Source organism: Coccinella septempunctata, chromosome X, assembly GCF_907165205.1.
Source record: "Coccinella septempunctata chromosome X, icCocSept1.1, whole genome shotgun sequence".
NCBI lineage: Eukaryota > Metazoa > Arthropoda > Insecta > Coleoptera > Coccinellidae > Coccinella > Coccinella septempunctata.
This window is the reverse complement of record NC_058198.1, coordinates 1,340,808-1,353,131: the sequence shown is the minus strand read 5'-3', so window position 1 is coordinate 1,353,131 and position 12,324 is coordinate 1,340,808. Positions and strand designations below refer to the sequence as shown.

The following is a 12,324-nucleotide window of genomic DNA, read 5'->3' as shown; positions in this document are numbered from 1 at the left end:
ACTTAAAAAGAGTTAACTCTTTGTCAAAGGTTGCTCTTTGCAGTGTTCTGTGCTTTGCACTATATTAGTGTTCTGTGCTTGAGCACAGATTACAGAGTAATCTGTAACTGTACAGAGTACTCTGTAATCTGTGGTGCTTGAGGTCATGTTCATCATAGACAAACTGTCATCAGAGACACACTCTTTTTTCTCTGCTGTCATGTTTGTTTACAATTCGCAGCGCCCTCCGCGGTAGTTGAATTGATAGATTTTGGATGTTCTGTGATTATAAAAAATTCGCGTGTATATAAAACAAATAATGTATTAAATCCATGCTGAAAACCAATAACAGAACCGAACTTCCTCAATTTTTATATGAACTCAATTTCAGTCAATCTTCAGTAGCAAAGACAACTGTTCTCTCTTAACATTCATTCGGTTAGACAATATGTCGAAAAGAAAAATACATACTTTGGACTCCGATGAGGAAGATGAAGTTAAAGACACTGGAGTCTTACATTTAGATGATATAGAAGGTATTCTGAAAGTTTTCTTTTTTATAATACAATCTATAAGTCTGATCCTCGGCATTAAAATGTTTTAGGTCAAGAGGATGGTATGTCTAGACAGGAAGAGGGTCATCGTATGACTGCATTCAATATGAAGGAGGAAATGGGTGAAGGCCACTTTGACAAAAACGGTCATTTCATATGGAAAAATGAAGAAGAGATAAGAGATAACTGGTTGGATAATGTTGATTGGCATAAGATTAAAAATGATCCGAGCAGTCAATACAATTTAATTGAAAATGCAGTTGGACTTGGAGAAGACAGTGATAGTTCAGATGAAGCATTCGATGAAACAAAAAATTATCAAGAAATGTTAAATTTTATGAAACCTGGTGAAACTGTCAATAAAGCCCTCAATAGATTAGGAGGTACAAATTGGAGTTTAATGATGTTTCGCTTAAGAATTGTTAAAAATTTTCTGATCCCTATATAGGTAAAAACAAGAAATTATCAAGTGTTGAAAGATTGAAGAGGAAAAAGGCTGGCACATTGGTGGAAAACCAGGATGTCATTAAATTGACAGCTTTGGCTAATGATAATTTGACTGCAATGGGAAATATGAATATTTATCAAGAAACTTATGAAAGTATTTCAAAAAAAGTAAGTTTTTGTCTCGAGAGCACCACATATATATGTGAATACTCTTGATGCTTATTCAATAATGTTAGTTTCTTGTATGAACTGATCTTTTCTAAGGACTGTATTCTAATACTGTCAATATCCTTACAAGAAATTATAAGAAACCCTTCATTTTTTGCTGTCATTTTATGGAATGAATATGTTCCATAGAAGCTGATCGTTGTTGGGTTTGTAGATATTCAAGAAAAAAACAACAGAACATTGTACTATTGATCACAATAATAAGGACAATAATTTTTCATAAGATTCCTCTTTTCGACCAGATACAAAATAAAAAAAAACCACTGGAAGCTGTAGACGACATGTTCGCAGATGATTTTGATTCATCTGCAAAAGCATCTAGCTCAAAGCTTGTATCGAATGAAGCAATTCTTGGAAGTGGTGAGGTCATGTGGGAGTTCAAATGGAAACAAGATAGTGAAGAAGTACATGGTCCCCATTCTAGTGCTGAAATGCTGCAGTGGGTGAAAGAAGGATATTTCGAAAAAGGAGTTTTTGTCCGTAAACATGGAGAAAATTCTAATTTCTACACATCAAATAGAATTGATTTTGATCTTTATATTTAAAAGAATTTTATCCTTTAAAACTTGATTCTCTTCACAATTATCAGTTTTAGGTATATGTATGCTGTTATATGTATATTTAAGTCTCAATAAATAAAAAAGTCTCTGGATATGGTAGTTTTGTGCATATCTGGCATACTGAATGTATATAATAATAATAATAATAATAACTACATGATATATGCAAACTGAGATTAGTAATTATAACTGGGGTTTCCACGTCCAGACCAAGCAATTGCACTGAGGTGGATTAAATTTCGGAATTTACTACAGGAAGAGCTGTTCTTTCAGAATATGTATCAATTTTAGCTCCTCAATGACTTTTTTGAGAGACATGCGCGTCGAAAGTTCCAAAAAAGATGGTATAACTTAAAAATTTGTAAAGAGCTAACTGTTGCACCGAGGTTGATGAAATCTTGAGAACAGTTGTAAAAACTGTGAAAGGTTTCTACTATATACGACAAAGAACACTGTTATTGGTAAGTCGATGTGCGTTGAAATGGAACCAGATGGCGAGGTAATAGATTTTGTAGGAATATCATCCGAAAATGATAAAAGTTCAAAGTTTAGAAGGCGAAAGTATATGGTATTTAATGAAACTGAGTGCAGATTTGGAATCAGCTATCTCAAAATATACAGAAAACATGTACGACACTCAAATATCTACAATTTGGATTTCCCATTTTTGTTGGAAAAATACGCAAGGCTATCATGAAAAATTACATCGAGGAATACTTTTTTCGTCGTATCGTTTTGAAATTCATATTATAGTTTCATTAGGCACTGCTCTATCAGAAACTGCAATCGGTTTTTCTTCAAGTGAATTATTTTTCTTTTTGAGCCCTTCTGAAGGTCGGGAAATTTAGGAGATCATAGCAGCCGAAATGAATTTTTTTGGCCTGATTGCTTACACGATCTCAATACCATGGAACAGTTGAATGTGTGATGACCATACCGCCACCGGTGCCGATCTGCTGAATAATATCACAGCATACCGGCTCGGTGACGGTCTGGACTAAAACTCTTACTCCTATGTGAATTCACCTGGAATATCAGAATCTAGATTAAATCCACACACACACACCCCACTCACACCCACACACACATACACAAAGGCCTCACACACACACACACACACCACACACACACCACTCACACCCCCCACACACACGCGCGCGCGCACACACACAAAGACACACACCACCCACACACACAAAGACACACACCACCCACACACACACCCCGCACACACACACACACCACACACACACACCCACACACACATACACAAACGACTCACACACACACACCCCCCCCCACACACACGCACACATACACAAACGCCTCACACACACACACACACACACACCCCACACACGCAACACACACACACGCACACACACACACACACGCACACACACACACACACACACACCATACACACACACACACACACACACCATACACACACACACACACACACACACTCACGCACACGCAGAAACTGCAAGCTCATAGCAGCCGAAATGAATTTTTTTAGCCTGCTTGCTTCCACGATCTCAATACCATGGAACAGATGAATGAGTGATGACCATACCGCCACCGGTGCCGATCTGCTGAATATTATCACAGCATACCGGTTCGGTGACGGTCTGGACTAAAACTCTTACTCCATTCTTCAAGCAATACATTTTTCTCACGCACTTCTGAAAATCAGGTAAGTTATGATCACTAACAGCCATAATAATTTTTTTCGAATTTAGAATCAGAGACCTCGACTTATCCGGAATATATGTACAACACTTCAATATCTAAAACTTGGATTTTCGATGTCGATCGAAAAAAACGCAACACACACACACTCACCCCACACACACACACCACATACACACACGTCACACACACACACACACCACATACACACACGCCACACACACGTCACACACACACACACACACACACTACACCCCACACACACACACACGCACACACGCGCACCCACACGCACGCGCACACACACACACCCCACACACTCACACACACACACATTATTGAATGGCCTGCTTGCTTACACGACCTCAGCATAAAGTAAGTCAATGGGTCTGTTCTGTGGACCTCAGTACCATGGAACAGACGAATGAGTGATGACCATACCGCCACCGGTGCCGATCTGCTGAATAATATCACAGCATACCGGTTCGGTGACGGTCTGGACTAAAACTCTTACTCCTATGTGAAATCACCTGGAATATCAAAATACAGCTTAAATCAATATATGTATTCGATTTGGAGAGATTCATTCTTCAAGCAATACATTTTACTTACGCACTTCTGAAAATCAGGTAAGTTATAATCCCTAACAGCCAAAATAATTTTTTTTCGCCAAAACTGACCTCAAAATTAGAATCAGGGATCTCGGCTTATGCAGAAAACATGTACAACACTTCTATATCTGAAAGTTGGATTTTTGATTCCCACCGAAAAAAACGCAAGGCTATACATCATGAAAAATTTTCGACCAAAATGCTTTTTTTTTCGTATCGTTTCGAAATTCAGAATATAGATTAATTAGGCTCTTTTCTATCAGAAACTGCAATCAGTTCTTCTTCAAGTGAATTATTTTTCCTTTTACGCCCTCTTGAAGGTCGAAAAAATTTGTAGGCTCTAACACATCCCCCACACACACAAATGCACACACACCCCACACATACACACACCCCGCACACTACGCCCCACACACACACGCCACACACGCCACTCACACCCCACACACACACACACACACACACACACACCCCACACACTACATCCCACACACACACACACACACACACACCCCACACACTACATCCCACACACACACACACACACACACACACATACACACACCCCACACACTACACCCCACACACACACACACACACACACACAAACGCCTCACACATCATCCACACACACCACCCACACACACCCCACACACACACACACACACACACACACACACACACACACACATGCACACACACATGCACACACACCCACACACACACACCCCACACACACCACCCACACACACCCCACACACACGCAACACACACCACACACGCAACACACACCACACACACACCACACACACACACACACGCAACACACACCACACACACCACACACACACACACACACACACACACACACACACACACACACACACACACACACACACACACACACACACACACACACACACACACACACACACACACACACACACACACACACACACACACACACACACACACCACCCACACACACACACACCACCCACACACACCCCACACACACGCAACACACACCACACACACGCACGCACACGCAGAAACTGCAAGCTCATAGCAGCCGAAATGAATTTTTTTACCCTGCTTGCTTCCACGATCTCAATACCATGGAACAGATGAATGAGTGATGACCATACCGCCACCGGTGCCGATCTGCTGAATATTATCACAGCATACCGGTTCGGTGACGGTCTGGACTAAAACTCTTACTCTATTCTTCAAGCAATACATTTTACTTACGCACTTCTGAAAATCAGGTAAGTTATAATCCCTAACAGCCAAAATAATTTTTTTTCGTCAAAAGTGACCTCAAAATTAGAATCAGGGATCTCGGCTTATGCAGAAAACATGTACAACACTTCAATATCTGAAAGTTGGATTTTTGATTCCGATCGGAAAAAACGCAAGGCTATACATCATGAAAAATTTTCGACCAAAATGCTTTTTTCGTCGTATCGTTTTGAAATTCAGAATATAGATTGATTAGGCTCTTCTCTATCAGAAACTGCAATCCGTTCTTCTTCAAGTGAATTATTTTTCCTTTTACGCCCTTTTGAAGATGAAAAAAGTAGTAGGCCATAACAGCCGAAATAAATTTTTTTCGTCAAAACTGAGTTCAGATTTGGAATCAGAGACCTCGAATTTTGCAGACAATATGTACGGAAATCCAATATGAAAGCAGGTTTTTTGATTTTAGACGAAAAACCGACAATGATGAAAAGCGCCTTGAAAATATCGGCATAGGCAACACATCATGCAACCACCCGAAAATTCTATGGTGGCGCCACCTAGTCGCAAGCTAACTAACATGGTTCAACTCATTACAGTTTTCTTTTTCAACCACAGTAGAAAACTGTTCTGCAAGAGAGATAGGTTTCTACCATGAACGACAAAGAACACTGTAATTGACTAGTGTATGTTCGTTGAAATGGTACCAGATGGCGAACAAAAGAATTTGTAGAAATTTCATCCGAAAATGGACAAATTTCGAAGTGTTTAAACGGCAAAAGTATTCGTTGTATAACGAAACTGAGTTCAGATTTGGAATAAGAGACCTCGAATTATCCAGAAAACATGCAAGGCACTTCAATATCTAAAACTTGGATTTTCAATGTCGATCGAAAAAAACGCAAGGCTATACATCATGAAAAATTTTCGGCTGAAATACTTTTTTCGTCGTATCGTTTTGAAATTCGGAATATTGATTCACTAAAGCCTGTTCTATCAGAAACTGCAATCAGTTCATCTTCAAGTGAATTATTTTTCCTTTTATGCCTCTTTGAATGTCGGGAAATTTGGTAGGTCATACCAGCCGAAATAAATTTTTTTCGTCAAAACTGAGGTCAGAATTGGGATCAGGGACCTCGACTTATCCAGAAAACATGTAGAACACTTCAATATCTAAAAGTTGGATTTTTGATTCTGATCCTAAAAATGCAAGACGCAAAGATGATAAAAGAAGGTTTGTCTTTAGACATTCATGAAAATATTGCGCCATGACTAGAGACATAATGACTTAATGATCTTCAATCCAACTTAATCTGGATCAAGGATTAAAAGTACATTTTCTTCAGACATTTTGAAAATATTCCATTATGACTAGAAACAATATATTATTATGATCTTCAATCCATGATGAAAAATTTTGGCAAAAATGCTTTTTTTTTCGTATCGTCTTGAAATTGGAAATATAGTTCAATTAGGCTATTCTCTATCAGAAAATGCAATCGGTTCTTCTTCAAGTGAATTATTTTCCGTTTTACGCCCCTTTAAAGGGCCCCAACTTTGAAAGGCCATAGCAGCCGAAATAATTTTTTTTCGTCAAAACTGAGTTCAGATTTGAAATCAGGGACCTCGAATTATGCAGAAAACATGTACGGCACTTCAATATCTAAAAGTTGGATTTTTGATTCCGATCGAAAAAAACGCAAGGCTATACATCATGAAAAATTTTCGACCAAAATGCTTTTTTTTTCGTATCGTCTTGAAATTGAAAATATAGATCAATTAGGCTCTTCTCTATCCGAAACTGCAATCGGTTCTTCTTCAAGTGAATTATTTTCCGTATTACGCCCCTTTGAAGGGCTGAAATTTTGGTAGGCCATAGCAGCCGAAATAAATTTTTTTCATATTGTCTTGAAATTGAAAATATAGTTTAATTAGGCTCTTCTCTATCAGAAACTGCAATCGGTTCTTCTTAAAGTGAATTATTTTTCGTTTTACGCCCCTTTGAAGGGCTACAACTTTGGTAGGCCATAGCAGCCGAAATAAATTTTTTTCGTCAAAACTGAGTTCAGATTTTGAATCAGGGACCTCGAATTATCTAGAAAACAGGTACGGCACTTCAATATCTAAAAGATGGATAATTGATTCTGATCCTAAAAACGCAAGACGCAAAGATGATAATAGAAACTTTGTCTTTAGACATTCATGAAAATATTGCGCCATGACTAGAGACAATATGACTTAATGATCTTCAATCCAACTTAATCTGGATCAAGGATTAAAAGTACATTTTTCTTCAGACATTTTGAAAATATTCCATTATGACTAGAAACAATATATTATTATGATCTTCAATCCACGATGAAAATATTTGGCGAAAATGCTTTTTTTTTCGTATCGTCTTGAAATTGGAAATATAGTTCAATTAGGCTATTCTCTATCAGAAAATGCAATCGGTTCTTCTTCAAGTAAATTATTTTCCGTTTTACGCCCCTTTGAAGGGCCCCAACTTTGAAAGGCCATAGCAGCCGAAATAAATTTTTTTCGTCAAAACTGAGTTCAGATTTGAAATCAGGGACCCCGAATTATGCAGAAAACATGTACGGCACTTCAATATCTAAAAGTTGGATTTTTGATTCCGATCGAAAAAAACGCAAGGCTATACATCATGAAAAATTTTGGCCGAAAATGCTTTTTTTTTCGTATCGTCTTGAAATTGGAAATATAGATCAATTAGGCTCTTCTCTATCCGAAACTGCAATCGGTTCTTCTTCAAGTGAATTATTTTCCGTTTTATGCCCCTTTGAAGGGCTGAAATTTTGGTAGGCTATAGCAGCCGAAATAAATTTTTTTTGTATTGTCTTGAAATTGAAAATATAGTTTAATTAGGCTCTTCTCTATCAGAAACTGCAATCGGTTCTTCTTCAAGTGAATTATTTTTCGTTTTACGCCCCTTTGAAGGGCTGTAACTTTGGTAGGCCATAGCAGCCGAAATAAATTTTTTTCGTCAAAACTGAGTTCAGATTTTGAATCAGGGACCTCGAATTATCTAGAAAACAGGTACGGCATTTCAATATCTAAAAGATGGATTTTTGATTCCGACCCAAAAAAACGCAAGACGCAAAGATGATAAAAGAAGGTTTTTCTTTAGACATTCTTGAAAATATTGCGCCATGACTAGAGAGATAATGACTTAATGATCTTCAATCCAACTTAATCTAGATCAAGGATTAAAAGCACATTTTTCTTCAGACATTTTGAAAATATTCCATTATGACTAGAAACAATATATTATTATGATCTTCAATCCATGATGAAAAATTTTGGCCGAAAATGCTTTTTTTTTCGTATCGTCTCGAAATTGAAAATATAGTTCAATTAGGCTCTTCTCTATCAGAAATTGCAATCGGTTCTTCTTCAAGTGAATTATTTTTCGTTTTACGCCCTTTTGAAGATCGGAAAAAGTGGTAGGCCATAACAGCCGAAATAAATTTTTTTCGTCAAAACTGAGTTCAGATTTGGAATCAGGGACCTCGACTTATCCCGAAAACATGTGTAACACTGCAATATGAACACAGGTGTTTTCATTCTGATCGAAAAGCTCGAAACAGCTTCAGAGCGCCATGAAAATACCGTCGTAGGCAACACATCATACTGCTGCTCCATACTAACCTTGTATGTTCAGTTGCAGCTCTGAGATGTCAGGGACAGGAAAATTATTGTACAAAAGCAGACGAAATAATTTTTTTTCGTCAAAACTGAGCTCGGATTTGGAATCAGGGACCTTGAATTATCCAAAAAATATACAAGGGACTTTAATATCTTAAAGTTGGATTTCCGATTTCGATCGAAAAATACGCAATATAGATTAACTCTGTCAGAGTCATACTCTCTAATAAGGATAAGGAATAACTGAATAAAGATTGTTCAATACATAATTTTTCTCCTTAAGTATAATTTATAATAACAATAGACCCTCCTGTTGAATTGAAATATAATAGACCACAGATTATGAAACATAATGTTAAACTAAATTTGAATCATTTCAATTGTAGAATAGCCTTCACCGCTCTTGCAACATCGTAGTCATGCATTTCGAGCAAGTAATTGAGAAAATTGTTTTCGTTAGAGAAACCCATTTCGTGTAGTTGTGCTAAACCCCTCATCAGCCTTGGATCTGAAAAAGAATTTTCAATTGGGATCGAAGTTCTTTTCAAATATGTGAATTAATAAATTGAATAGATCACCTTGCGAGGGTTGGGGTGGCTGCTGGACCGTCGAGGTTTTTGAAGAAGCACTCGCTTGAGATGTGGAATCTTCATTACCACCACCAACAATGGTCCATTCCATTTCTTGACTGTTGGCATTCGCTGTAGGGGCTGATGGTTGCGTAGTTGTTTGGGCAATCTTGTCTTGTTTCTTATCTGGGCTGTTTGTTTGTTCCTGACTTGCAGTTTTGTTTACTGTGTCAGTTGGTTCAGTTATTACTGACCCTGTGAATGCTTCCACGACCGAATGAATCAAGTCGGCTAAAGGATTTGAAGCTCCTTGATTTTCATCAGACGAAGTTGGGGCTGATTTTGATAACATTTCAAGAATGGGACTTCTACGAAAAAAAAATAACATGTAAAAAAAATAAAGACTGACAAAGTTAAAATTATTGTCTCAATTATATAGACCACTCACATGTTCTGACCCAATAAAGCATTCATGTCAGCCGCGCCGAAAGGGCATCCAGATTGAGATGCTTTCGTAGAGGAAGAGGCATCACCACTGCGACTCGGTTTATCCTTCTCTCCATTTTTGAACGATTCCTTATAAGCACATCTATGTGCTTGAACCACTGATTTTTTCAATGCTCTTGCAGCATTGTACATCATTTTTCGATCTAGTTTAGCTATTGATGTGTTGCTATTAGGAAGACGGAGCACCATGTGCTCTGAATGATTGCCGCTGCTTTCACAGGCTGAACAAAGGTCATAATCAGGGCATTCGATGCACTTGTAACGATAACCGCTTATGCCATTTTCACAAACATCACAAATCACTCGGAAAAGAGTTGCTTCTGGAAACATGAAAAATTTATTAAAAAAATTAAAAATTAACGTCACATATACATATTGAATGCATCGGAAATTAAACCGATGACCAAATATGTAACTAGATGTAAGTTATTTTCAATATTTTTTCCTGCCATAAATAAAGTGTCCGAAAATTTCCATTTAATTATTCCAGCTATCGACTTCATTCGATAAAAAAAATACCTAATTTTTAATTTTATCCCAAAATTACCTGAAAGAACATAGGATCTAGGGGGTTATTGAATATACATCACAGTGAATTTCATTGAAGTTTGAAAAATTTGGAAATTTTCTTGCCATTTTCCACGTCCTTGATTTACTTCAGGAAAATCTTAAAGATGACCACTTACCTGGTGACTTTTTCGGTTTAGTATTGACGTACAAAACTTTTGGGTCGCAATTCATTTCTGTTAACGCTGTCATGAAATCTTCGTCGTTCGATATAGAGATAAGATCACCATCGCCATCTGAAAGGGTTAAAAAGCTTCATTAATTGTCTTTGTTCAAAGTTTTAAATTAATCAAATTATTGAAGAAACGTATTCGAATTTGTGAATCAGAGTTTTCCAAAATTATCCAGAGAGTTTGGAATTATCGTTCATACAATATAAAATTATCTAAATATATGAGATGGTGAAAATTAAGGAAAAAATCTGATTTTCGATTACTATTCAAATTCAATATAAGATAAAAAGTTGAATCTAACTATGGACAAAAAAAAAATAGAACTCAAATAAAAATGGTGCTCATATTGCATAAAATGTCGTTGACCTGTATAGATACTCACCTTTCCAGTTGATTTTGAAGTCGCAATATCTCAAGCTTGGGAATACTAACTTCAATTTCTCCTCCATGGTAACGAAACTTGGGATCTTACCATTGCTTCGTGGTAAAGAGAATCGTTTAACTTCAGAATTCTCCTCGTCGACGAAATAGGCTTTGAAATTCATTTCCGATTGCGACATTTTTTCGCTGTAAATATAAGTAATTAGGAAAAGGTTCCCCTGAAAATTTACATATTTTCTATTAATGATGAAATTGTTGAACCATCTCAATAATTTAATGTTTTCCTCCGATTTTATACCGAGATACAAAATTTCAATTGAAAAAAATTTCTATTTCAAGGATTATTATTTCGATTATCTGTTTTTATTAATCTTTCAAAACATCTTTTAATAAAGTAAATAAATTAGCTAGATGCTTATTATGATGATTTGCTTGGACGATAATTACAAAAATGATTGGCCAGAATTTCATTTGAAAAAAACTTGATGTGGAGTCACTAATATATTCCTGTAAAATTGTACCATTTCGATTTCTGCATGAAATAATCCCAGGTAAATTATGAAATGATTGTAACTAAAACTAGACAGAGAACATTATGTTTTTATACAATTATACAGGTGCATATATTCTCTACTACGGACAAAATTAAAGTTCAACGTTCAATTTGTGGAAAATATCCGAGAAGTCTTGATGCGTAGTTGTAGTTACTTTTACTTTTAGAGTGAGTAAAGGAAATGTTGGTTGCATACAGTCATCTTCTAAAGTTTGGAACAATAATCTTTTGTTTGGAATGTGTACGATTTCATAAAATTCATCAACTCACGTTAATATAGTCTTTGCTCACTTACGAATTTCACAATATTCTCAACAAAACCCAGAGAGTGGAGATCTCTGTAACAACACTGGTGATGTGATGATTATTCCAATGCTTTCACCTTATATACTACGATTTTTAAAATTTGCTTATAATGGTCTCACGCATGCCAACAACTATTGCCTTCAAAATTCCCCTAAATCTCTCTCTATCAAAGCGGAATATATGAGGAAATGATTCAATGTAGTATGGTAGTTTATGTTAACGAAGTTGGTGTGCTTGTTTCAAAAAGCTTCGTCATGTTTAGGTTAAATAAAATATCGAAATCGAATGA

General features: G+C 36.8%; 2 protein-coding genes across 3 annotated transcripts; one reads left to right on the top strand and one right to left on the bottom strand.

Annotated features, from left to right (window-relative positions):
• The first annotated feature begins 208 nt into the window (after positions 1-208).
• Positions 209-1,860, top strand: LOC123321495 (CD2 antigen cytoplasmic tail-binding protein 2 homolog). Of its 2 annotated transcripts, none has more exons than XM_044909136.1 (4): positions 209-515; positions 584-916; positions 982-1,148; positions 1,363-1,488. In XM_044909136.1, the coding sequence occupies exons 1-4, from the start codon at positions 428-430 to the stop codon at positions 1,429-1,431; spliced, it is 657 nt and encodes a 218-aa protein (XP_044765071.1). In that variant the 5' UTR covers positions 209-427; the 3' UTR covers positions 1,432-1,488. The 2 variants fall into 2 exon arrangements, with proteins under 2 accessions (XP_044765071.1, XP_044765070.1); XM_044909135.1 differs by having other exon boundaries at positions 210-515; positions 1,451-1,860.
• Positions 1,861-9,245: 7,385 nt separating this feature from the next.
• On the bottom strand, positions 9,246-11,729 carry LOC123321283 (sequestosome-1). Its single transcript, XM_044908745.1, has 6 exons — positions 11,698-11,729; positions 11,178-11,362; positions 10,742-10,858; positions 9,997-10,375; positions 9,558-9,916; positions 9,246-9,487 (listed from the first exon to the last, which is right to left on the bottom strand). Exons 1-6 carry the CDS (start codon positions 11,712-11,714, stop codon positions 9,351-9,353), a joined length of 1,194 nt encoding a protein of 397 aa, XP_044764680.1. The 5' UTR covers positions 11,715-11,729; the 3' UTR covers positions 9,246-9,350.
• Between the last annotated feature and the right edge of the window lie 595 nt (positions 11,730-12,324).

What these genes read in the sequence shown, in the direction of transcription:
- LOC123321283 (XM_044908745.1), bottom strand. An exon ending in GCTTTATTGGGTCAGAACAT is followed by an intron (nt 9,917 to 9,996) that starts GTGAGTGGTCTA and finishes TTTTTTTCGTAG; the next exon opens with AAGTCCCATTCTTGAAATGT. An exon ending in GCCACCCCAACCCTCGCAAG is followed by an intron (nt 9,488 to 9,557) that starts GTGATCTATTCA and finishes ATTCTTTTTCAG; the next exon opens with ATCCAAGGCTGATGAGGGGT.
- LOC123321495 (XM_044909135.1), top strand. Translation starts at nt 428, where the DNA reads ATGTCGAAAAGAAAAATACATACTTTGGACTCCGATGAGGAAGATGAA. An exon ending in AGCCCTCAATAGATTAGGAG is followed by an intron (nt 917 to 981) that starts GTACAAATTGGA and finishes ATCCCTATATAG; the next exon opens with GTAAAAACAAGAAATTATCA. An exon ending in ATGAAAGTATTTCAAAAAAA is followed by an intron (nt 1,149 to 1,450) that starts GTAAGTTTTTGT and finishes CTTTTCGACCAG; the next exon opens with ATACAAAATAAAAAAAAACC.